This window comes from Lasioglossum baleicum, chromosome 4, assembly GCF_051020765.1.
Source record: "Lasioglossum baleicum chromosome 4, iyLasBale1, whole genome shotgun sequence".
NCBI classification, from domain to species: Eukaryota; Metazoa; Arthropoda; class Insecta; order Hymenoptera; family Halictidae; genus Lasioglossum; species Lasioglossum baleicum.
This window is the reverse complement of record NC_134932.1, coordinates 16,377,311-16,400,920: the sequence shown is the minus strand read 5'-3', so window position 1 is coordinate 16,400,920 and position 23,610 is coordinate 16,377,311. Positions and strand designations below refer to the sequence as shown.

Below are 23,610 nucleotides of genomic sequence, written 5' to 3'. Positions count from 1 at the left end.
ACGAACTGAAGTCTATGGCCGCGTTCAACCGTGAGATTAGCCTCGCGCACAATTTACGACGGCGATCTTATTCACCTCTCGGCTTCCATATAAAAGCTTTTTCCTGTAAGCTGCGATACATCCTTTGGACATCGAGGCTCGCGTAAGAAGAAGCCCTTTGGAGACCGTACACCATAACAAATTAACACTACTCACTTATAACCGATGCTAAGCTCTACGAATTCTCCCCATTTATGGTTTGTGCAAATATGTGAGATACGAAGAATTGAATGTGTTACGGAAAACTGATAGTTCAATAATTTTAAATATTTACTCAATCCAAGTAGATAAGAGTATGCAAATATTGATTTTAGTTACCTAAGCTTTGAAGTATAGGATCAAATGGAAATTAGTTTTCCCTGCTAACTGCCTTATCCAGTATGAAATAATATGCAAATCGTAATAAACGTTGTTAAATATTATTTTCATTTCATTATAACTGTTAAAAGAAGAAATATATTTTTGTTTAACTTGTTGTTGGCACATTAGACGAAAAACAAATAATCCATATAATACTGAAATCAAATTTACAAAAATTTGTGCATATTTAAAAATTATTGTTACACGCAAAACTACTATAAATGTGTATAACATTTACAAATCAATTTTCATTTTTTAATATTATTGTTACACGAAAAGCTAATAGAAGTGTTTTGGATGTTTCAGGTATCGAGATGACGCTCTCTGTTGGACAGACAGGTAAGACTCAACGATTTCAGCTTAAATGCAACCAAAGTTAACATTAATAAGCAATTATTAACTCTATTCCTTGCTGCAACGTACAATATTGACATCCAAAATATTCGATATTTCTAACTTTTGAATTCTAGAAATAACTATTTCACATTATTTTATAAACATGACAAGAATGTGTCTGTCGAGATTTTTGGCTATTTTTCCAATAATACGTACCCAAAGAAATAAATTTGGTAAATAATTCCTCAGGGAAGCATCTTTACAATTTTAATAATCGTAAATTAAGAATATTAGAACCCGTCAAAATGACAGCTAGCGTTAAACTATTCGAAAAAGGGGGCGAGCTAACAAACATAGCAGAACCTACCGATCCACTCAGTCCCTTTTGTGAAGTAAACATACACAGGTAGACCGACTCACACTGATCGCGAGGCCAATAAAATCATTATGATGAGAAAAGTCGGATCACACGACCGACACTTCGATGGTCGGACTTCCCTACGAACCTTGAACTGATATCCGTGAAATTAGAGGGACCGTTAAATATAACATGGAAGACACACGCGTAAGAGGCGTCAGACTCGATGAAAAAGGAGCCGCAGGAATGATTTTAACACCGTTTTAAACGATCGCGGTACTTTCGATTTATTTCTGTTTCGCCGGAACGGCCAAGGTACGGTGGAAGGAATCGGAAAAGAGAGGGAAACATCAGGAGAATGAGAGATGGACGTTAGGACGCGAGGTGTGTCAAAAAGGAGAGACAGAAAACGTGGCAGAAAAGGGGAACGGCTAGGGATATAAAGGAGAGCGCAGGAGCGAGGTGAATAATACAGAGAGATTGACGTTGCGAACGCAATTCCATTGTTCAAAGTGAGTACAGAGCCGGAGGAGCGCTCGCTAAAGCAATGAGCAAGGCAACGAGCTTTTGCCACGAGGTTCTTGCCCACCGGTATAAATCAACTCGCGAGTGACCAAACCACTCCGCCATACGATCCACCGTATACACCGGCTACATCAAATTAGCGACACTTCTTTCGATCGACATGTCGATGCCGAGTTTTTGCTTTCCGCGGAATACTTTCTCTCTGCTCTGACTATCCGCGGCGTCGGATCCACTTTTTTTCAACCGAGACTGTGTTTGGTGGTCCTATACCGTTCTTCTACGGATCCGTGTAAATTATTGGCTCTGTCCGCGAGGAATTCTGTTCCTGACAATCGAGACAGATCAAATGAAGAATGTCTGGCGGTTTGTTTATCCATAAGCGCCGGATTTTTATTTTACACTTTTGTGAGATGAATGCTATAGCAAAATGGGAATTCGGTTCTTTCATGACTAGACAGCGAATCTTTATGCAAAATAAAATTTTCCTACACGGATTTCAACAACCTGGAGTGAAATAGAAATTTATTTTTTCTCTTAATATACTTTTATTAGGTTGAAAATAATATAATAGTATATTTAATTTCTTCCAAGTTTACAATTAAGTTTACAATAACTACACCTTATTTTTGTTAGAAATGCATAAAATCCGCTGTCTATTCATGATATAGTTCTAACGTGCTAGGCTATTTTAAAATATAGCGGAACTTCGGTTATCTGAACAGGGAAACATGAGAGTTCGTATAACAGAAAAGTTACATAATTATAATACTAGATTAAATGCCTTGTAAATTTGTACAATGGATAGTGTTGCTTATGTTGAGAGATTAGGCATTTCAGACATACGACGTTCGGATAATCGAGGTCCTCATATAGCAGAGAGAATGGGAGTACGTATAATAGAACAGTTACATAATTATAATTTTATTAAAAAGTTGTTTATGTTAAGAGATATTACACATTAGACATTTCAGACATAAGAGGTTCGGATTTCGATTCAGAAAATTTTGTAGCTGAATTGCGACAAACTGGAGTGAAACAGAAGTTTATTTTCTTTCTTAATATGTTTAATAGATTAAAAAGAATATAATAGTATTTTAAAATTCTTCTATTTAATGTTTTTACTGTTTTAAATTACACCTACTCATTTTTGTCATAAAATGCATAAAATCCGCTGTCTATTTTGAATCCTTTTTTTAATCATTTTTGTTATAAATGTATAAAATCTGTAGTCATGGGGTCTATATGTATAACGTTGATGAACGTGTTCGAAGATCTTATATATTTAATTTGTGAATTTTGGTAGATAAAAGAAACATTACAAGCATTACAAACAATAAATGCTATATAGAATTTAAAATTCCAGCAGCGTCTAGAGGAAAATCCATTGTAAATGGCTCGCACGGACGAAGGGAAATAAATTAATGATGACACCTGGGTCGGCGTAATCAACTAAAACCGAAGCGACGTTAATTGCGAACAGCCGAACCCGCCGCGATAATTAATAACTGGCGCGACGTTATCAACTCTCGGGGCCTGTGTCGTATCTTTCGATCTTTTTGCTTGCTCATGAAACGCCGACGGATCTTCGCGCGCAAAACGTAGGTACAGAGCGTAATTGGTCCGCGCGATTCGATCGCGAAAAAGAACGGCCACGCATATTACACGCCATATCCGGTCACGCATATTTTATTCGGCCATTCGTAATTCATCGAATCGCCTTTTTATAATTCGATCATTCGAGTAAATCGCGGCTCGATCGTTCCCAGGGTATAAATCGTTCCTGTTCCTCGCTAATGTCTCTATCGCGTAACCGTTTGATTACACGTTCCGAACTACGTTCCTCGATGATTCACGAATATGCATAAATGTTTAAATACACGAAGGGAATGTTGCTATCAATTCTGTTTTTAACTCTGCAATCTTTTACAGGTTTCAATGTAGTCCATAAAATTCGAATCAGTACAACTTCATTAATATTTTTGGCTTACTATAATCTACAACACGATAAAAAATTACTTGACTTTTGCCCCTTTAAACTATGTTATAGAATGTTTATATATTTTTCTTTCAAATTAGAATTGACCACAGCAAGGCAAATGTGTAACACGTGGACAAGTAAATCAATAAATTTTGCTTTCCCGTATACTAAATTATTAGTTGAAAAAATAAATTGTCAAATCGCTTCAGTATACGATAAAAACAAGACTAATAGCTGCCAATTTACAAAACTGATTTCTCAAATCCCCGAACAATATATTTTATTATTTAAGGTATTTTGGACATATAGTTTGAGAATGTGAAAGAGCTCATTATACCTGTTGAACAATCAATTACTCATTATAATACGATTGAGAAAAATTAACTTTGCATTACAATATTCTTTTTGAAAATTCTGTCTGTTCAAAATTGTTTATACCAAACAAAATTCTTGTTAACTCTCGCCAGGTAAGGTCTAATAACACATAAATAGAAAGGTGGGGTCTCTTAAACCCCGACAAATGAATTTCATAAATAGTCTCGTTTTTATCATAATACAAATTTGAGATAAAGAATAACACAAGATAAACAATAAATAAACAGATTTAATTTTATTCATATAAAAATTCTTTTCAAAAATCTGAAGCTGGGGTCTGAGACCCCACATTACATTGCGAAGGTTGAAGTTTGTTTTTACATCATTTATATATACATATATAGAATAGAATAAGTTTGAAAGAAACCATATGTCGCAAACAAATAGTTATCTAGATGTAAGCTGCTAAAGTTTTTGCAAAATTTGATTGTGTGGAATCATGCGTATCGACAAAAGCTCACTACTACGGTCCACCTGACCGTATCGATGAAACATTTGTAAGTATGCTTACAAATTTTTCAGAATCTTCTGTTCCTCTGGTCGGATCCACAGCACACTATTATCTACACACGCGAATACGTTGGAATAAATGTGCTTGTTTCTCGAAGCCAATTTTCACAGCACAAAATACCACGCGCTTCTTATACGCAATCACTAAACACAACACACTTTCCGAAATCGTGACAGCGAACGAGAAGAAGTTACTCCAACCACGATCAAAATAGTACTGTGATTGTCACCTCGGTTTTTCATGAATGGTTAAGGGTGGATTTAAGTGGGGAACCAATATATTTGTAGCATTTTTCTGATTAAAATAAGACCAAACACGATACAATTTCAACTGTATTTAGTGGTTTAATTGACAATGAACGTTTCGGGCGCAAGGAAGAACAGCCCATGGGAAAGAAAGAGACGCGGATAGTCGCAGTCGCTTCGGCTGCGCGCGGTCTCTCTTTACACGATCATGTGTTCTGTCTCATCGACACGGTCAGGTGGACTGTAGTGGTAGCTTATATCATGATAAGTAGCTTACAAACTTTTTCTGTTCTCGATGAGTAGTGGGTGTTGAAATAAAAGCAACTTTAACAACAATCTTCTTCGTTATAAACGATTTTTCAGGATGTTTTTTTTACACATGTCCATTACTTTTTATACACCCTGTATATAGTGTGTAACATGTTTTTCATGGGTATGTCTTACGATTTCATAACTAATCAGAGCATTCATAGCTAATAAAGCGATTTAATAATACTGGCATCGTAAAAATAAAATGTGAAAACTTTAATGCCTATAATTTCTACTTGACGTAATCTTCTAACGACGAGCCGAAGCCAGTTTCTTTAATTAACTTCTTACGTGTAAAACATTATATAATCCCTACTTTTTCATTATATAAATAAAATACATATGATAGATTGATTTATAATAACACTTTGTACAAATAACATTATCCAGTGTCGGCCGTTTAAGATAAAACGAATTGTTTTAAACGAAATTATTTAGAAGAGATAATTAGGTGGTGAATAAGAACCTCTGAAAGTTAAATTGTTAGTAATGTTATAATTGAAGTCATTGAAAGATTAGGTAAATGTTATGCAAACTGCTATAAATTTACAATTGCTTTACTGAGAAGCTAAATTTTTACTAATGTTATAATTGAAGTCATTGATAGATTAGGTAAATGTTATGCAAAATGCTCTAAATTTACCATTGTTTCTCATTGTTACCAATAAGAGAATACTGTTCACTAATTTCTACTGTCTTTGCCTCATATTCCCTATCATTTGTGCAAAAAGGGAACAGGAATTTTCCCGGTGATTTTTTCAAATTGACCAGACACCTTCAAGGAAAAGAAGAATGTTAATCGATGATAGGTACATTTTGAGAAAATAGAGAATGTCGCTAAAAAGTTAAAATAATACGTACGCGGCCGGTTAATGAACAGTTGTTTTCAAAGAGATCGTTAGAGACGGGTGATTTATAAGTGGTGAAACAAAACTATTAGGATGGGAATTCGTAAAGCGGGCAATCTGCGGGGCCCCGTTCCGTAGCAGGTTAATAATTATTGAACTATCGATTAAATGTTCGGCCAAGCTGATTGATCAGCGTTTATATCGCGCATACATCGGCCGCGTCCGCTCCCTACAATTTTCAACCGGGCGCCCATCTTTCAAGTGCATCGCGATCTTTTAGCTCACCAACGGGCGCTTCACTACTGGCCTAATGGCGTTGTTCAGGGAAATTATCGATAATGAATAAAAAACGTGTTCAGATTATCGTTCCTTCCTCGGCTTCTTGTTGGATCTCGAACGGTATCAGTTTATCGGCTAATGATTTTAATTGATGTTACCGCCACGTCGACCGAACTCCGTTGATTGTGATACTACAATTTTTCAGCCGAAACTGAGCTAATCAGGTGTTGCGATCCTGCCGTCGGCATTCCTCACGGATTTGACAATTTTAATTGATTCAATCATCAATAAGGTTTGACGGAGACCTCATTTCTACCGAATCAAATGATACAGTGATAAATTCTCTTGTGCTTGGTGCATACAAATTATTTTAAACAGTTTCATTCTTTCAAATTTAAAACTCGAGAATACTCGCGTAAAAGTGCCTCCTGTTTCGTGTTTAAGCGAATACTTAATTTAATAATTAATATTTTTCTTATGAACACTAGGTATTGTATTGGATTGCAACACAAATTCGTACAGGGTTGCAAGTATAAATACGTTTTAATTTTAACAATCTATAAATGTATAATTTATAATTACAATATATATTATATACAAAAAATAAAGTTATAATTACAACGATTTTATAAATGAAAAGAAAGTTGATTTATATCTATTAAAAATGCATAAAATTTGTAGTCTACGTATACAGTAATCGTAGGGTACATATTTTCCTTGACATTTGCTATTGCACTACATTAATTCATTGCTGTTTCATTTGGTTTATTTCCACTAGATTTAATTCACTATAATCAAATTTTATTAGCAAGTGGTAAGTACAAAATAAGCAAAAATATGTCATCTGTTCAGATAGGCGGTGTATGTCGAGAGTCAGTTCGCCCAATAGAAGCTCAGCCACGAGTTTTGTAAATTGGCCATTCCTACGACGCTGGTTCGAACAAATGGAATCCCACTGTATATGATAATTAAATTTCGGGCACACTACTTTGCGCGCATGTAACCGCGAAAGACAGTTTGCCACACCTCGCAGCCGATCTGATTCCTAAAACCAACAATCTCGGGCATATCGAGTATATGAGCAAGGATCTCTCCACTTCTGTGGTCCGCGGAGCGGTACCAATCGGCCCCATGATTTACACTCGTTAAAAACGTCGATCAGAAATCAGTCGCGTACCGAAACCGGTGGCCGGAGAGATCGGACGTAATAACAGGGGCTTGCGTGCGCGCGGCGCGATCGATTCTTTGCCGGAAGCCGGATCGGATGGATCGAGTCGCAAACAGGAATATACGCATACCGGCCGGGTTAGCCGTCTCTTAAACAACCACAGCGTATTTTTTTGCTGGCGTTCGATTTAACTGGATGTCGTTACTACGCTCGGCATTGTTGTCCGCCGATTCGTTCATCGATTCATCCTTACTTTCCGGCTGAACGTTGCCCCGCGTCTTCTCCTCGTCCTCCACCGGTGCGGTGTATGCTCCTCTCCTCGTGCTCCCTCTTTCTCGGGCTATCTTCATCCCTCTCCCGGCCGGGCCGGTGCCTCCGTCTCCCTCTCGCTTCGGCCTGCCGATCCGATCCGATCCGATCCTATATTTATTGTATCGAGGAGACCAGAGCCGCCGCATTCCTCGCGCATGCGCCGCCCGTAATGAGCGGTCTCCAGTCCTGTCTGTCTTTCCATCCCGTCCGTCCATGCGTCTGTCCAGCCGACCGGTCGTAGCCCCCCTTGCTCACCCTTTCACCCTACCACCTTGGCCTCCTCCACCTCCACCTTTTGCCGGTGCTCGCTCCTCCGCCGCCTCCACCGTCGTCCTCATCCTCCGTGTCCTCGTCTTTCCACGTCAACTTCTGTTCCTACTTCGACGGATCGTCCTTCTTCTCCTTCGCCTCCTCCTCCTCCTCCTCCTCCTCTTCTTCTTCTTCTTCTGCTTCGGTTCGGGCTCCCGCAGAAGTCGCTTCTGATTCTTCGGAGGGGGAGAGACCGCTTCACGAAAAGCAGAGTACTCACCGAAACTGCCTGGTCTTCGAGAATTTTTGGGAAATCCAGCGTTTTCTGGTTATGAACGTTTTCACGAATTTCCGATTAGTCTCTTGCACTGTAACGTCGAGTCAGGCTCGTGATGAAAATTTAGAACGATATCTACTAATTAGGAATGTTACTCCTTTGTTTTAGGGCGAATTAACCCTTAAGTGGCGCACGGTTAACTCGGATTACAAAGTATCATAGGACCTCCCCAAAATATTTTATGAATTTTCTCAGCCATTCAAATGTTCTGAAGAAGTTAAAGAAGTATTACGTTAGCAAGTATCGTACGATAGCGGAAGTTAGTACACAGAAATTTTGTTAGGGTCGCGAGAGACCCACCTGGTCAAGGGATAATTCTATTCTTTTGTAACCAACGTTCGAGTATTAACGTAAATGTAAGCGTACAATATACATAAACCTTATTTCCGTGAAATCATTAATCCTTAACTGGTACGCTGGCAAGAAGTAAATTGGTCTTATTTTTATTAGGTTGGCAACTAAGTTCGCGGCCTCCACATTTTCTCAAACAAAGTCATTTATAGATATTTTTTAAGTACGAGTATTTTATATCAGATTAATCGCAAAATTCAGATCTTTCCAATGATATACAGTTCAAAAGAAATGGTCATCGAATGAGGTTATAATGATACAATAAAAGAATTACGAAACAAAAGGTCGCGAATTTAGTTGCCAACCTAATAGTAATAATTTCAAGACAATAACTTCCCGAATTTAACATTAATTAGAAGTGATTAAATGAATTGCTTGTTGTCCGACGTGTTTATATAGGGCGATCGGTAACTGGTGGTACGATGGTACAAATAAAATTTACATGAAAATGCAGAATAAAATATTTGTATATCTGCTTCCATTTATACGCGCGCGAGAAAATCGAGTCTTGAAATTCTGGGAACACGCGTGCATTTAAATAGGACTCGTGTGACGCGTCTGTTCATGACGTACCGTTTCTACTTCTTATAAGTGTTAAGCACGCAGCACGGATTTTCAATGTCGATTTTTTCAAAAACGACGCCTCGTTTGAAAAATTTTATTCAACACTTTCGACTTAATTTTTATGTAGAATCACCCCGTTTCCGGTGTTCATCCAATTAAAATGAATGTCTGCTACAAACAACAGCAATAATGACGAAATAATGGCGAACGTAACACAATTAAATGATGAAAGCACAAAACAGGAGATCATAATGCTGAAAAAGAAAGCAACAAATAGATCGTGAAGATAGCGATGAAGAATTTACATCCTCTGTTTTCTGTTTGATCATTCTGCTCGTAAATAACAAAACAGGCTTTCTAATATTTCATGTTTCGTAAACACTGAAAAATATTTATCAAATTGAGAATGTATAATAGTAAATTAAAATATTAAAAATTATTATTCTAATAAGTCATTTCTAAATTGATGAACATTGAAGGAATGCTATAATCCGCGGAATGAATTAGACCGTGTGATTGAATCCACTTATCTGATCGTGAACTTTGAATAGCTGAATAAAAATTCACAAGAATTGCAGGAAAAACGTTAGTGTCTTTTCATATTCGCGCAGCGTTTGAAAGGGAGCGGCGTTCGGATTCTCGGCGCGAACCGAGAAACAAGAGGACGAGAGAAACTGGACGACAGGCGCGGTTAACGCGTCACCGGGCAGACCAATAGGAAAGATTCGCTTCCGTGGTTTGCTTATCGATTCAAATCGCGTGCAGCGTGTATGAATGAAGGAATGAGTGGGCGAGCCGAGCCACCGGTTGAATGGAAGCCCCACGGGTGACCACAAGGCACACGCGCGCGTACAAACTCCTCTTTCTTTCGTTCTTTTACACGCTCCCTTTCTTTATCTCTCTCTCTCGCACTCTCCGCGCTGGCGCACCTTTTTTCTTTATCCGACAGTAGTCTCGTACACTTGACCCTTGTGGCGAAGAACCGATGAAATCGTTCCTAACACTATCCGGCTTCAGACTTCATCGCCATATCTGTTTCGATTCATCTTTTCCGAATACGTTCCGCCGCGCAGGGTAGCTGCTTCCGGTGAGTCGCCCAACTCATTGGGTCTCAATGAACGATCATTTTTTATGTTACATATTAAATTTCAACACGGTTTAAAGAGTTACGTGAATTTTTCAAAACCTATCAATTATTCAGATATTATAAATGTATTAAATTACGATCCTTGTGGTACATATTCTAAGTTACGTGTATTTTATTGCCACGTTTTTATTAGCTCGCTTTCTTGTTTGTTTGTTTGTTTGTCTGTTCGGTGGCAAATTTTGCAATTGATTTTAAACTAACTTCCTGATGAGCTAGAGACTTGAAATCGGTTACATGGCTCAGAACTTGATGACAATGCATTATTCAAAAAAAATTTTTTTAAAAAGTCTATCGGTTTCGGAGAAATAACAATTGAATATTTACCTGATCACACCTCCCCGCGAAACCTACGTCATCGCGTTCAGCGATCGCCACGCCGCGCGACAGCGCTCCCTACTCCACTACGCGTTCGCACTCTGACTCATTCCCACTCCAGAGTGCGTTCGAGCTCTATGCGGTGTTTAAAAAGTTACTACGTATTATTCTACTATAATGTTTGTTTACCAAGCGAAAGAACCGTTGCACCGAGATTCTCCGTCGAACCTTTATCTATGACATTTTACTACGGCGTTTGTTTTCGATATGACGCTTTCGCAATACCGTCTGAAATTTACTACATGTCTCTGTTATAATCTCATCAAAATGTTTAAAATCGATTGAAAAATTTCATACACACAAGACTAAAAAGCAGAAAATAATTATTTAAATAAAAATAAATTTTTTAACAATACCACGTTTTTAAAACGGACTAAAAAGTATAAAATAATTTTTCCTAGCCCCATACAGATAGTCTTGAAAAAATTAGTGATTGTGTGAATTTTTAATAGCTATAAAAATACTTGTAAGATTTAAAATGAAAAACGTGGGGCGCATGCAATAGATAATTGATGCATGAATATGAACTGTTGTGCGAGTTTTCTCAACGGCACAGCTACTCTCTACACTCCTTACTATTATCTTGCGCCCCACGTTTTTCGTTTTAAATCTTACAAGTATTTTTATAGCTATTAAAAATTCACAATCACTAATTTTTTTCAGGACTATCTGTATGGGGTTGGGAACCTGTATGGGGCTAGGAAAAATGATTTTATACTTTCTAGTCCGTTTTATTTCAAAACGTATCAATTATTCATATCCAAATACATATCTGACATTAAATGTGCTGTTTAATGCAAAGCTAGTGCTCGTCAAAACGATAATTTTTTGTGTTAAATTGTTAACACCGACGGGATTTACAAAGTTATATATATATATACGTACAGTTTTCTTGCATTAAATGTGCTTTGTAAAAGTTTAGAACAAATTGCATGTATCATATCTGTAGTATAGTTCATTAAACCAAATTCACTGACGTATTTGCACAAGTTCGATTTCAATTCTATAAAATTCTGTCTGCTTCGGATGTAACATTCGTATCGCACCTTTTTACCTTCCACTTTCGTGTTAGTATTTCGAACAATTGATTTCCAGAAACGATGCAATGAAAATAGAATGAGAGAAAACAAAAGTCCGACACATTCGAATGCTGGACTTGCACGGTGATTCGACGACTAAAGAACAATTCGTCGAACAATCTCGGTCGCAGCGATGCGATGAGGCTGCCGAGGGAAGAACCTCGCCTCGGAAGCCGTGAAAATATCCCCTTACAGCCATTATTTGGTTCAGTTTTCGTTTCTTCTGACAGTTAGCCGCGCGATAGTTTTACATCCGAACGTTCATTAATTCAGAGCTCGTCCGCGAGACGTCTTTTATCGGTGGCTACCGTCGAGGTTAACGATTCCACGTAAGAAGCCCCGCTCTCCCTCTAATAGCTTGTATCGGCATTCCAGCGATTCAAAAAATGTGCCAAACCGCTTCCCTTACCTCGGCGACTTTTGCATTCCGGGTTTTTTCCTGGCCAGCCTCGTCGATATATTTGCTACGCGGCGGATTTTCTTTTTGGCCGGTTCACGGTATCCGCTAATTAATATAATCGCGCGCGACTCGCGTTGTTCTTCTTGTCCCCTCGTCCTTTAATGGAAAATGCGCGTGCTTCAGCCAGAAGACACCAGTTTTGAAGAATAAGGCGGGGGTTCGCGGCGATGCCACTTTTGTTACAGCGTTTATTCAACTAACTGCTGTGAACGTGTGGAACATATTATGGCAATGACTCGATATGTGTGAAAAAGATGTGCACGGTAATTGTGAAAAACTTACCCCACTACCGTGTATCCATCGAGGGGCTTAGAAGTTCGTAGACGTATAACAGTGTATGTATAGCTAGGACAATACTAACATGGGAACGACCCGAAGTGTCCGACTTCGATTTTGATCATTTTTTGTGAGACGATGGTATATGGATCTCTAATGATGTCTGCAAGTTAGGTGTAGTTATACCCAATAGTTTTAAAGATATAAACAATTAAACTTTCACGTCTTGTTGATATACCATGATTTGCAGCTCAAGTTTTCGAAGTTTCATTAGCTGTGTAAGCAGGTTGCGTGAAAGTTCAATTGTTTATATCTTTAAAATTATTAAGTAACTACACCTAATATTTTGCAGACATCATTAGGGATCCATATACCATCGTCTCACAAAAGACGATCAAAATCGAAGTCGGACACTTGGGGTTCTTCCCTTGTAAGCCAACGAACCTTCTTGGTTTTAATTATCTTTTAACTTGTACTAAAGTATTTGTGACATGTTTCTGATTAAAATGAGACTAAACGTGACATAATTCAGAGCATACCTACTTGTCCGGTTGACGACTCAGTGGAACCTCGACTATCCGAACCTAAATTCTCCATATTCCGAATACGTAAACAGTAAAGAGAAACTGTTCTATTATCCGGACATTTGTGCTTCGCCGACTAATACATACGGAATGCATTCTATTATTTTATTGTTTTAAATAAGAGGATTGTAATTTAATCGTATTTCCATCTGGTATGTTGAATATACATGGTCTTCCACTAAGAAATGTTATTTTACGTTATAAAAAACGCTGTTTTTTGTACAATTTCACTAACCACGTGTCGAAGAGTGACAATTCCAATCTTCACGGGTAAAAAATACCGTGAAATTTAAAATGACATCTCTTAATGAAAGACCGTTTAGAAGCACAGGCCAGTTTAGGGATAGTTTGTTAACGGTACCAAATTTTGAACAACAATTTTTGTAGAAAAAATAATTTTGATTCCATTAGAAAGTACTATACACAAAGATACAACTTCAAAGTATAACTTCGAAGATACACATTCGTTAGATGAATTTTATAAGCAACGTTTTATTTCGTATTACTGGAATTTTAATATGACTTTATTGTTTCTCTACCTGCTTGTAAACAAAGAATTTCTCAAATGATAAATATTTATCAAACCACGTGATGTACATACTTCGTTCAAACTCGAAAAAATTATGAAGAGTATTGAAAGCAACGTCCAAAACGAAAGATCCCCTAAAGTTGATACGTCCTTCCAATCAGTGGGACCTTTCAGCATGCGCTTTCTGAATCACTTAGCACATCTTTCTTCCACCCGACAATTCTATTCGGCAAATATCCGTCGCATTGAAGCGGTTAAATGCAAAACTCGCGAATGAAACGCGATCAGACGATGGTGACGTAAGGTCGTTCACGGTGGACACGCGTATCGCGGTGAAGCCAATTTTCGAGCGCTTTGTGCTGCGCGCTGCTAAAAATGCGTGTCGAATCGACAGCGAAGATCAACCTGACGAGGCAGCTTCGAGAGATCCGTCCGGTACGATCTCGAACGGGCATCGGATCCTCTCAAAGCATTCCATTGTAGTAGCCGTGCTTCTAGAAACAATTCACCGATCGCCGGTTTTTCACCGGCCACGTAAAAATCTTTCCTCGCTCTCCCGCCACTTGATCAACGTATTACAGTAAAACCTCGCTAGTTACAACCTCGTATATTGGTACACCTCGTATTATATAAGAGCTGTTCAAGGTTTCAGAAATTGTGGTAGAAAATCGTGACATGCTATTAATTTGTTAATATTGATTTAGTAGATAAAATAAATGAGAGAAATTTCTTGTACATATACATTTTTTTACACTGCTTTTGTTAACATGGTTCAGCTGGTAAAACGAAAATGATGCTCTGCTTGAATTCATCTAGTGTGTATTGACATTTTTCTCAAGTTTTTCAGAAACCGTTTGTTGTACGAAATAGGTAATAGAACATAAATAAAAAACTTTTTAAAAACCACGCTTATATTAAAATGCACTAAAAGGGAGAAAATAATTTTTTTCCTGGTTCTCCAAAAAATTTAACATAAATTTAAATAAAATTTAAATAAAATGACATTATAGTGACTATAAAAATAAAAGCGTGGAGCGCGCGCACAAAGAATACGTTAATATAGTTCAGCACTCTATACTTTTATTTTTATAGTCACTAATGTCATGATTTTATATAAATTTATATTAAATTTTTGGGAGAACCAGGAAAAAAATTGTTTTCTCCTTTTTAGTGCATTTTAATATAAGCGTGGTTTTTAAAAAGTTTTTTTTATATATATTTTTATTTCCTACTTTTTAATCTTTTTTAAATGGAACGCAAGATATAGTAATACTGGTATGAAATAGTAAGATATGGAAATACGCGAGGTAGAATGAGGAGATGACTCCGAGAGACGACGTCTCTTGATGGAGTCCAAAATTGTACGAAATGGAACTAAATGAACGGAACACCATACTTCAGTGCGAAGTGGGTCAGTGGAGTGAGAACGCGTAGTGGAGTAGGGAACACTGGCGCGCGGAGTGGGGATCGCTGAACGCGATGACGTACTACCAAACGTCGCGCGGCCAGGTGTGATTAATTTGTTGTTTAATATTGCATTGTCATCCAGTTCTGAGCTATGTTTAAAGTTTCAAGTCTCTAGCTCATCGGGAAGTGGTTTAAACTTCGATTACAAGATTTGACGCATACAACAACGACATGGCAAGCTAATCTAAGCGTGGTAAAGATCTACAAGTTTTGTCGAACATATTTTTCGATACAGTCAATTGATTTAGAAGATATTCCTGTGTCCCCACTCTACCTTCCTTTTTTGACGCTATCCCCCACGCATCCGCCGCGACCGGTTCACGTGACGCGTTCTGTCCCTGTCGTGCATGCGTCTGGTATTGGCAGAAAGAGGGTAGACTGTTCCCCCCTTCATTCGTGCTTCGATGTGCAACAAACAGCCGGAGTCTACTGTTGACTAGTACAAAGTACGTTCTTCTATTTAAAGTGTTACCGATTTTTCTTTAACGAGGGGGAGGCGGAGTAGTCAGTGTTACGAAAATGATAGAAGGGGTACACAGATGTTGAAACTTTGGGAATCACTGTTCCGTATTGGGTTTTTCTCATCAGCTTAATATAAGCCCCGCCATTAACTAGGTAGCTTCCGTTGCCATGCGTATTCATGGTGAACCGGTACGCGTGTATTAATTGACAAATAACTTTTTGCCCCGGCTGCACCGTATACGGACCGCATTGTCTGCGATTATGTACGTCCCTGTGCGATGGCTTTTCTTTTCTCCTGGCTGTCGTTGTTCTTTCTTTTCTTCTCTTTTTTTTTCGTCGGCCGGAGCGGCAATGAAATGCTGTTTTCCGAAAATGGCGCTGGAATGAGGACAGGTCTCCGGTAGCGGCGCGCACCGAGTCCTATCATTTAATTTGGTATCGGGATACTTACGTGCGCCCTCCGTTGAAACCCTCCGACGAGGATTTTCTTTCTTGTCTACTCTGCCGATGGACGAATGCCGTCCTCGCGGATTTCGCGAGCCGTTTCTTACCGGACGACCCGATCTGCTCCAAATCCATTTTTACGAAACCGTATACGCTAGTTCCCGATTCTGCTGAAGCTTGAAGCGTGTCTCTCGGGAATTTATGATCTGCCAGATCGACGAATCTTCGATGGTTGACATCTTGGGATTTATTACTAGACTGTGTATCTTGATGCGAAATAAACATTTGCCAAGTCAATTGTGAGAAACAGAAATTAAATTAAAATATATTTCGTCTTTAAATTTTCATTTAATTTCTGTTCCTTATGACTGACTTGGCAAATTTTTATTTTGCATCAAGATGCACTATCTAGCAACAAATCTCAAGATATCCGACATGTATTCCTGGTTCACATTATTTTAGTAAGTCAAAAATAATAATTTATTTATTTATTTAATCTAAGGTGTCCAATTAATAATACACTCTTAACTGTGTATTTCACCTATTCATTTTTGTCGCAAATGCATTAAATCCGTGCACACTGCATGGTTTTGCAGATTAAGACTTGTCTCCCCACTCTACTCGTACGTGAGTCACAATGTCACGTGACTAATCCGTTACTCGCAGAGAGATGGTAACTTTGAAAAGTGTTCAAAATATATGTATTTATACATTATAGTACACTTTATAACGAATCACAGTACCGTAAACAAAATTCTACAAAAAATAGTCATGTGCCCCAAGCGTTTCATAGTTCAAGTATTGGCACATTTGAATGATAATATTTATTTTTAAGTATTAGACTCCGGATTTTTAATGCATTTATAACAAAAATGAGCAAATTCGATTTAAAACAGTGAAAATATAAAAAGAACTCACGAGTATGAATGTATTATTTTCACCACATTAAAATTATTAATGAAGAATATAAATTTATATTTAGCTCCTGCGTCTTGCAATTGATGCACAAACTTTTTATTTTGCATAAACATCCGGAGTCTAGTAGTTATTAATTTAAAATCGAATCTTCAAATTTGTTGACTACGATTTTTTTATATGTTCTGTTGTATGAGACTCTGCGAGTCATTTATCAATGTCAAAGATGTCTAAGGAAACATTTTGCAGTAATTAAAAACGAATAAACGAATTCACTCATTAGTACTTATGCCACAAGTAAGTCGGTGGCAATGAGCATCATCGTGTTGTAATAGTACATAGCATAGGAAACGTCCTCGTAAAAGGCAGTCAAAGTGGTTAGCTCCTAACTACTCTCGTAGATGTCTACCAGCCGGACTAGTTGCCGGTTAAGGAGTTATAAGAGCTAGTGTAACCAGGCTACGCTTCACTTTTTCTTTCGTAGGAAAAGTATCACTCGTTTGCTAATGGGACGCAGATACATGCTTCATTATTAAACAAGTGAAAGTGCCTTGTTTTGTTTTTCCGTCTCACGTCACGTAACGATTATTAGATCTCGATATGATTGACGGTGGATGTCTAGAATATTAGAATTTATTACATAAATTAAATTAATTGACTATTCACTGAGAATTTATTACGATAAATTATTCATACTAAAACTACAATTTTTTTTATTTAAAACCTTTCATAGTACCTACTTTTACATAAATTAAATTATTTGACCAATCAATTTTTCATTAAAATTTTTCGACTTTCAAATAACAATAAAATTTTTTCTCTCTCAAATAACAACCCTTTGAAACCTCACGAAATTCAAGATATTAGCGTTTGAAGTGCAAAACTATGAAATCGAAGTTACAATTAAATAGTTTAATTATTCCTTACACGAGGGTGAAATGCAATGTGCTATATTTTCATATGCGTCAGCAGGTATATTTCAGTTATTTAATGGTAAACTTTAAGTAGAGTTTTAAAAAGATGCTTAAAACTGCTAGCAATCATATTTAATTTGTCTGAAAGCTTAGACACTCAACATGTACACAAGTAAATTTTAGCTGCAGTTTTCTGCAGTCTTTAAATCTACTATTATATTTAATTCTACTATAGTTATTTATAAATAAATCAATGTTCAAAATGTCATGAAAAGTATGCTAAATTTTTTACTTATTTCACACTTAAATGCAATCCTTATCGGACTGCATAGATTCGAAATTCCACATAATAAAAATTGTATCAAAAGTACTGGCTGGAGCAGGAGTAATCCCAAACGTTGGCGCTCTAGCTTTGTTAACGTGGTACCGAAAAAGTCGGTGCTCCATCTTCATTTGCCTGAGATCAGAAGGGCCCTGATGCCAATAAAACGACCTATCTCGATTGTAGAGTATGTGTCTGTGACGAAACCACGACGCTACCCTTCTATCCGAGAGTTCTACTGAACCTCGAAGGGAAGATCATCGATTAAACTCCAATTGGATTATACTCTTACAAGGGAACAATTTTTCTACAACTTTGAAAAAATGTTATCGTTACAAAAACATCTGATATTTATTCTTTTATGGTTTGTCGTTCATAAAAATGTTGTTCATTCGTATTGTCGTTCATATTGAAGTGATGAAAACAAATCGTATAGTTGAGGTGAGAAATGCTTTTAGTCAAGTGTTTATTTATTTTATATAAAAATGTATAAATAGTGGGGAATACTAAAATTATAATAATTAGACTGCGGACCTTAATGCATTTATGGCTTATTAAAATGTTCAGAAAAGGCTAGAATATAAAATTCGATAGAATTTTGTACAATTTCCATTTCTTTTGTATCTACAAATGCTGTTTTTATTAAAAATATGATTTCATTTCATTCCACTGTCTTAAAATTGTCGATAAAAATTGGAATATGCCTCCCTAATGTATAAAATTGGAGAAAAAGTTTATATTTAACCGACCCTGGTCATATTTTGGTTGTTTGTAAAAGTGTTAAAAAATTTGTGAAAGTACGCGATAAAGCAGTGCACAGACGTCATTGTTGAAGGATTAAGCACATCCTCCACCACCTAAAAGCTGCAGGAGTCTCCCACAATTAAAAACAGACCAGTTTTCTTTCCATAGTCCGTGAAACCGTCGGGCGCGGAGGCTAGGGGTTGAACACAGCTCCGCTCCTCTAGGGGTAGGAAAGCATGCCGTGGGGCGCGCGCAGCAATCCTGTTCGTTTGGTGGGGATGATATTTGACGGGGGTGGCTGTGGCAAGGCCGAGCATGAGGCTGCCACGCGCCTCCACTCGATGACACTTATGCACACGCCCTCAGACCGCGTGCGTGTTGCGCCTGTCAAAAGTTCTGATCTCACTCGCGTCCTCCCTTTCTTTCCCTCTTCCTCTTCCGGGGGTTGTACCTCGCCACTCCAAACCGAACTGCAGCACGACCACGTGTCCCTCACCTGCAACGATACTGCTGAAATAATTTTCATTCAAAATTTAAAGGGATTGTCAGTGATTTCGATAATCGGTAAAGTGAGACGCGTCGAAGTGACGTTGTAATTGAATGGTGATTTTGAAAAATTTTATTGTTCCTCTGGTTTCACTTTGTGATTGTTTATGATTATCGTGGACCTTGTGACGATTGGAGGTTATTAGCCTGGTGATTTTGGGCGGGAACTGTTTTTGACATTGAAAGAGCTTGCTAGAAAGATTTCACTAATGGACACGCAAATGTACAGTCGAATGTGGCAAACGCCGAATCTGTACAACACCTATAAATACCCCGCCATTATGCAGCTCCAGACGAACAATAACGAATTTCATTCGTGGTTTCATTCTAGGAAACCGTCCATGGACGATGTCGGAAATCCTACCTCTGTCAACGCACGGTGAGTACGTTTACGATGTTGAGTAACTCGGCGAAGATTCAGTGTGTCGTGTTCTCCGTGATCGGTGACAGTTCGGATTAAGGTCGATCTACACCATAACGGCATAGACCGGCAACCGGCACGATGCGACAAAATATTGAAACTATTGGAACTTGAATACTGAAAATATTGAAACAGGCGTTTTAAATGGAACTGTTCACACTATACTGCACGGACCGGCACCGACCGATACCGACCAGCATTCTCGCGAAGAATGTTGTGCCGGTTTGGCAGAGTGAACCTTAGTTGTTCCATCCCGGAACGATACTTCTTCGTTGGGATGAAATTTGTATTTTTAAAAATGTAGTTTTTCAATTTTCGACATAGGCCCACATAAAAAAGTTGTAAACAACAACTTTTAGTATTGTCTTTGTATAATTCCAACCAATTGCAATTTTTTCAAAATTTCTTCGTTTGAATAATTCCAAGAGCTTGTACTGCTGCATTCTGAAATATTGATAGAATTTATCGTTTTACGTCAACTGACAAAATATTATACTATCGTGCCGGTGATGGTCTTGCCGTTGTCGATACGTGATGATCCGTGCCGTATAGCGTAAGGCGTAAACTGTAGATCGAACTTCACACTTTGTTTGGTATTTGGCCTGTCATTTTTGTTTACTGGTAATGACAGACCAACAAAATTTACACGAGAAACTATTTTATTTGTTTAATAGAACGTCCAGTATATAGTATTAGTTTTTATTTAGTTGCAGTTTCGCAGATTAATGTTAAAACATTTATTATGTTGTGTTACAAAATGGCTACTAAATTGGATTGTGGGGTCAACATTTCTTTTGCATTGCATTCTACGCATTATGGAACTGGAAAGCTGAAATGGGAGGAATTTTTAGAACATTTCAGAATGTCGAAAAATTGTAATATCCAAAACAGATAATAATTAGGAATTTCATTTATAATATATATTTGGCTTTATTGACAAATGATGAGAATTCAAAATAAATGTTGATGTAGAGACAATTTAGAATCGCTTCGGACCTGACGTAGAACTGACAAACTGAAATGGGAGGTATGTTTAGAACATTTCAGAATGTTGAAAAATTGTTTGAATATATCACTTGTAAAATGGAGGTGTATTGAAATCTGACGACCTACTCTAAACCTAAACAGGAGCCACAATCGAACCAGATAATAATAGTTGGAAATGTCAGTAACAAACCAGTTATTTTGCGGAACCGTTCGAAGCCTAGATTAACCGTTTCAACCCCGAATTGAACAACTTAATCGTCTCAATTAGTTGAAAATCTGCGGCGATTAGTCCATGCAGGCTATGGTTCAACGACAAACAGGTTAAACGTCGTGTCATTCGGGCAATCGTGGCGTCCGTCGACAATGCAAATTCGATTAACCCATCGATCGAGCACGATTCCGGCAATGACCGGTAATAATCTGGCAAACAATCGGAGAGCCCGGTAGAATATCGATATCGGCCGGCGGCTATCGGCGTCGGAAAAGGTGGCAGGTCCCAGGTAAAATCGTCCTCCTCCTCCTCCCCTCCCCCAGACTTATCGGTTGTGATCATCTACCCCTCATTCGGCATCGAGGAGAAGAGCCTATCCGCCGCCGTAACAATTGAACCCGTAATAGAATCACATTTATTCTTATTACCCGACGAGGTCAACCGACCAGCGAACGTCCAACCTTCGCCGTGGACCGATCCGACTTCAGATCAGCTTTCCTAAGCCATTCCACGAGCTGCCTTATTTCCCCCTTGGCTCTGCGCACACACACGCACACACGCGCACACACAGGGACACGCACCCACTCTTTGTTTAGTCCTGCGGTATCCTCTCTTCTGTCGAGAGCTTGTTCCTTTTCAAGAGAATTAACACTTCACCTGCGCTAACCCCTTAAGGTCCTGCTCAATCCTGAGGACGGCTTATGTCGCTAATTTGTACAAGAACCAGACATGACAATTATCCAAAAAGATTTCTGTGAAACTAATCAGTAGACTGCGGATTTTTATTCATAAACTGTTCAAGCTAATTTAATTTTTAATAGCTAGAAGGCATACATTTATCATACTAAATGAATTCATTAAAATAATTTATTTTCTCTTATACACACACACATACACACATACACACACATTTATTAATCACAATTTCTCGTTTCTTTTAAAAATATTTGATTTTAAGAGAGAATCCTTATCCTATAAATTATTCAGTAATTCAATATTAATGTACAACACCATCGTCAAATTTCTAAATATTAAGATTAAACATTAACCGAAATTCATTCATATTCATATTCATCCCCAAAAATGAATGTAAATAGAATTCTACCATTTCATATTCTTGGACAAGAAATAGAATATACACGATCTTTTGTAAAAAAAAATGAGAACGCGATATGGCCGTACAAGTGGAAAAAAGTATTGTTCGATTGGAAGAATAGATACCGAAGGATGAATCTTGCTTGAAGGTGTTTGAATGCGAAAGGGTACGTGAGATCATGAGGGTATGCTAATTCTGTCTGTGTCGTGTGGGGTAGATTAGGGCTACGGTAATATTTGTAGGGGTTATCGTGTAATTTAAATTAATGAGAGACTGAAACCCGAAGATCTCATTATGTTCAGTTGAAATGTGTCCCATTGGACATAAAGGAATCTTGTAATTATGAAAATTTTCGATATTTGCATTTCCATACACGCAACTATTTCAGTTTATTATATCCAAAGCTGCATCAAACTTTACAATTTACATTATTAATTCGAATAATCAGGTCGAACTGAAATATTTTTTAAATTTAACGAACAATTTTGGTTTTACATAAAATTTACCTTCCTTTCATTTCTTTTAAGCTGATATACAATTACACAAACATTCAGAATAAACATAGTACATGTTTATAATCGTGTCATATGCAATAATCACGTCAAAATTAATATACAGGGTGAACTACGAATCGTGACCAGTAGAGATTACATACTCTGTTATTATCAGTGCGATCGAAAATGTTTGGATCACATATAGCATGGTTTCAAAAGATCTTCCACGTTATAGCAAATTTTTTGTAAAAACGAATTCAAAAGCAATTTTTTGCAATTAAAAAAATATTGTTTTATACCTATTTTATACCTATAAAAAGTTATAGGTCTATTTGCAAACAATTGAAGCTGACTGAAAAATTATAGAAAAAGAGTTGATAAAAAATTTGCTATAATCACATGAAAGCTTTCTTGAAACCATGCTATACCTGATAAAGACATTTTCGATTGGACTGCTAATAACAAAGTAATTTCTACGGGTCACGATTCGTGGTTCATCCTTATAATAATAATACATAATAATATGATATAATAATATAATATATAATTTTCTTATTGTTTTTGAAGATCGACAATGACAGAGATGAGGAACTTGCTTTTGCAATAAAACAGAATTGATAATCAACTAACTGCAATCATAAGAACTGTTTAGAAAGTGCGGAGAATAAGAACATGTATGGACACATCAATTATTTGTAACAATTTTTCATGTCTGACAGTTCTTAACGAGGGCTTATGCACTGCTCGGTTTTGTTTAATTAATACACCGGTGACTCATGCGCCTATGTCACGGTGCGCAACAAAGCATCTGCCACACACTGTATCTTATTCTCCATCTCGCCGCGTTCTTCAGGACTGAACCTACAAGACTATCAAAACCTTTGCTCGCGTTATGAAGATGCCGCCTTGTAGATATATATATAAAATTTCTGCGGAAAGTCCTAACCCATTCTGATGTTGACAATAATTCATCAGCCTGTATTGTTGTATGGT

The 23,610-nt window shown here is 37.6% G+C and overlaps 1 protein-coding gene across 7 annotated transcripts in view; it reads left to right on the top strand.

The window, feature by feature from the left end:
- The window catches only part of LOC143207936 (protein trachealess-like), a 231,661-nt gene that overhangs the window by 54,831 nt on the left and 153,220 nt on the right, over nucleotides 1-23,610 (top strand). For 6 of the 7 annotated variants that reach the window (XM_076421868.1, XM_076421867.1, XM_076421871.1 and 3 more), the window contains exons 2-3: nucleotides 706-738; nucleotides 19,740-19,787. In XM_076421868.1, coding sequence (XP_076277983.1) covers nucleotides 706-738; nucleotides 19,740-19,787 — 81 coding nt within the window. The remainder of the gene's footprint in view (nucleotides 1-705; nucleotides 739-19,739; nucleotides 19,788-23,610) is intronic. The other variant, XM_076421870.1, reaches the window with a different exon arrangement.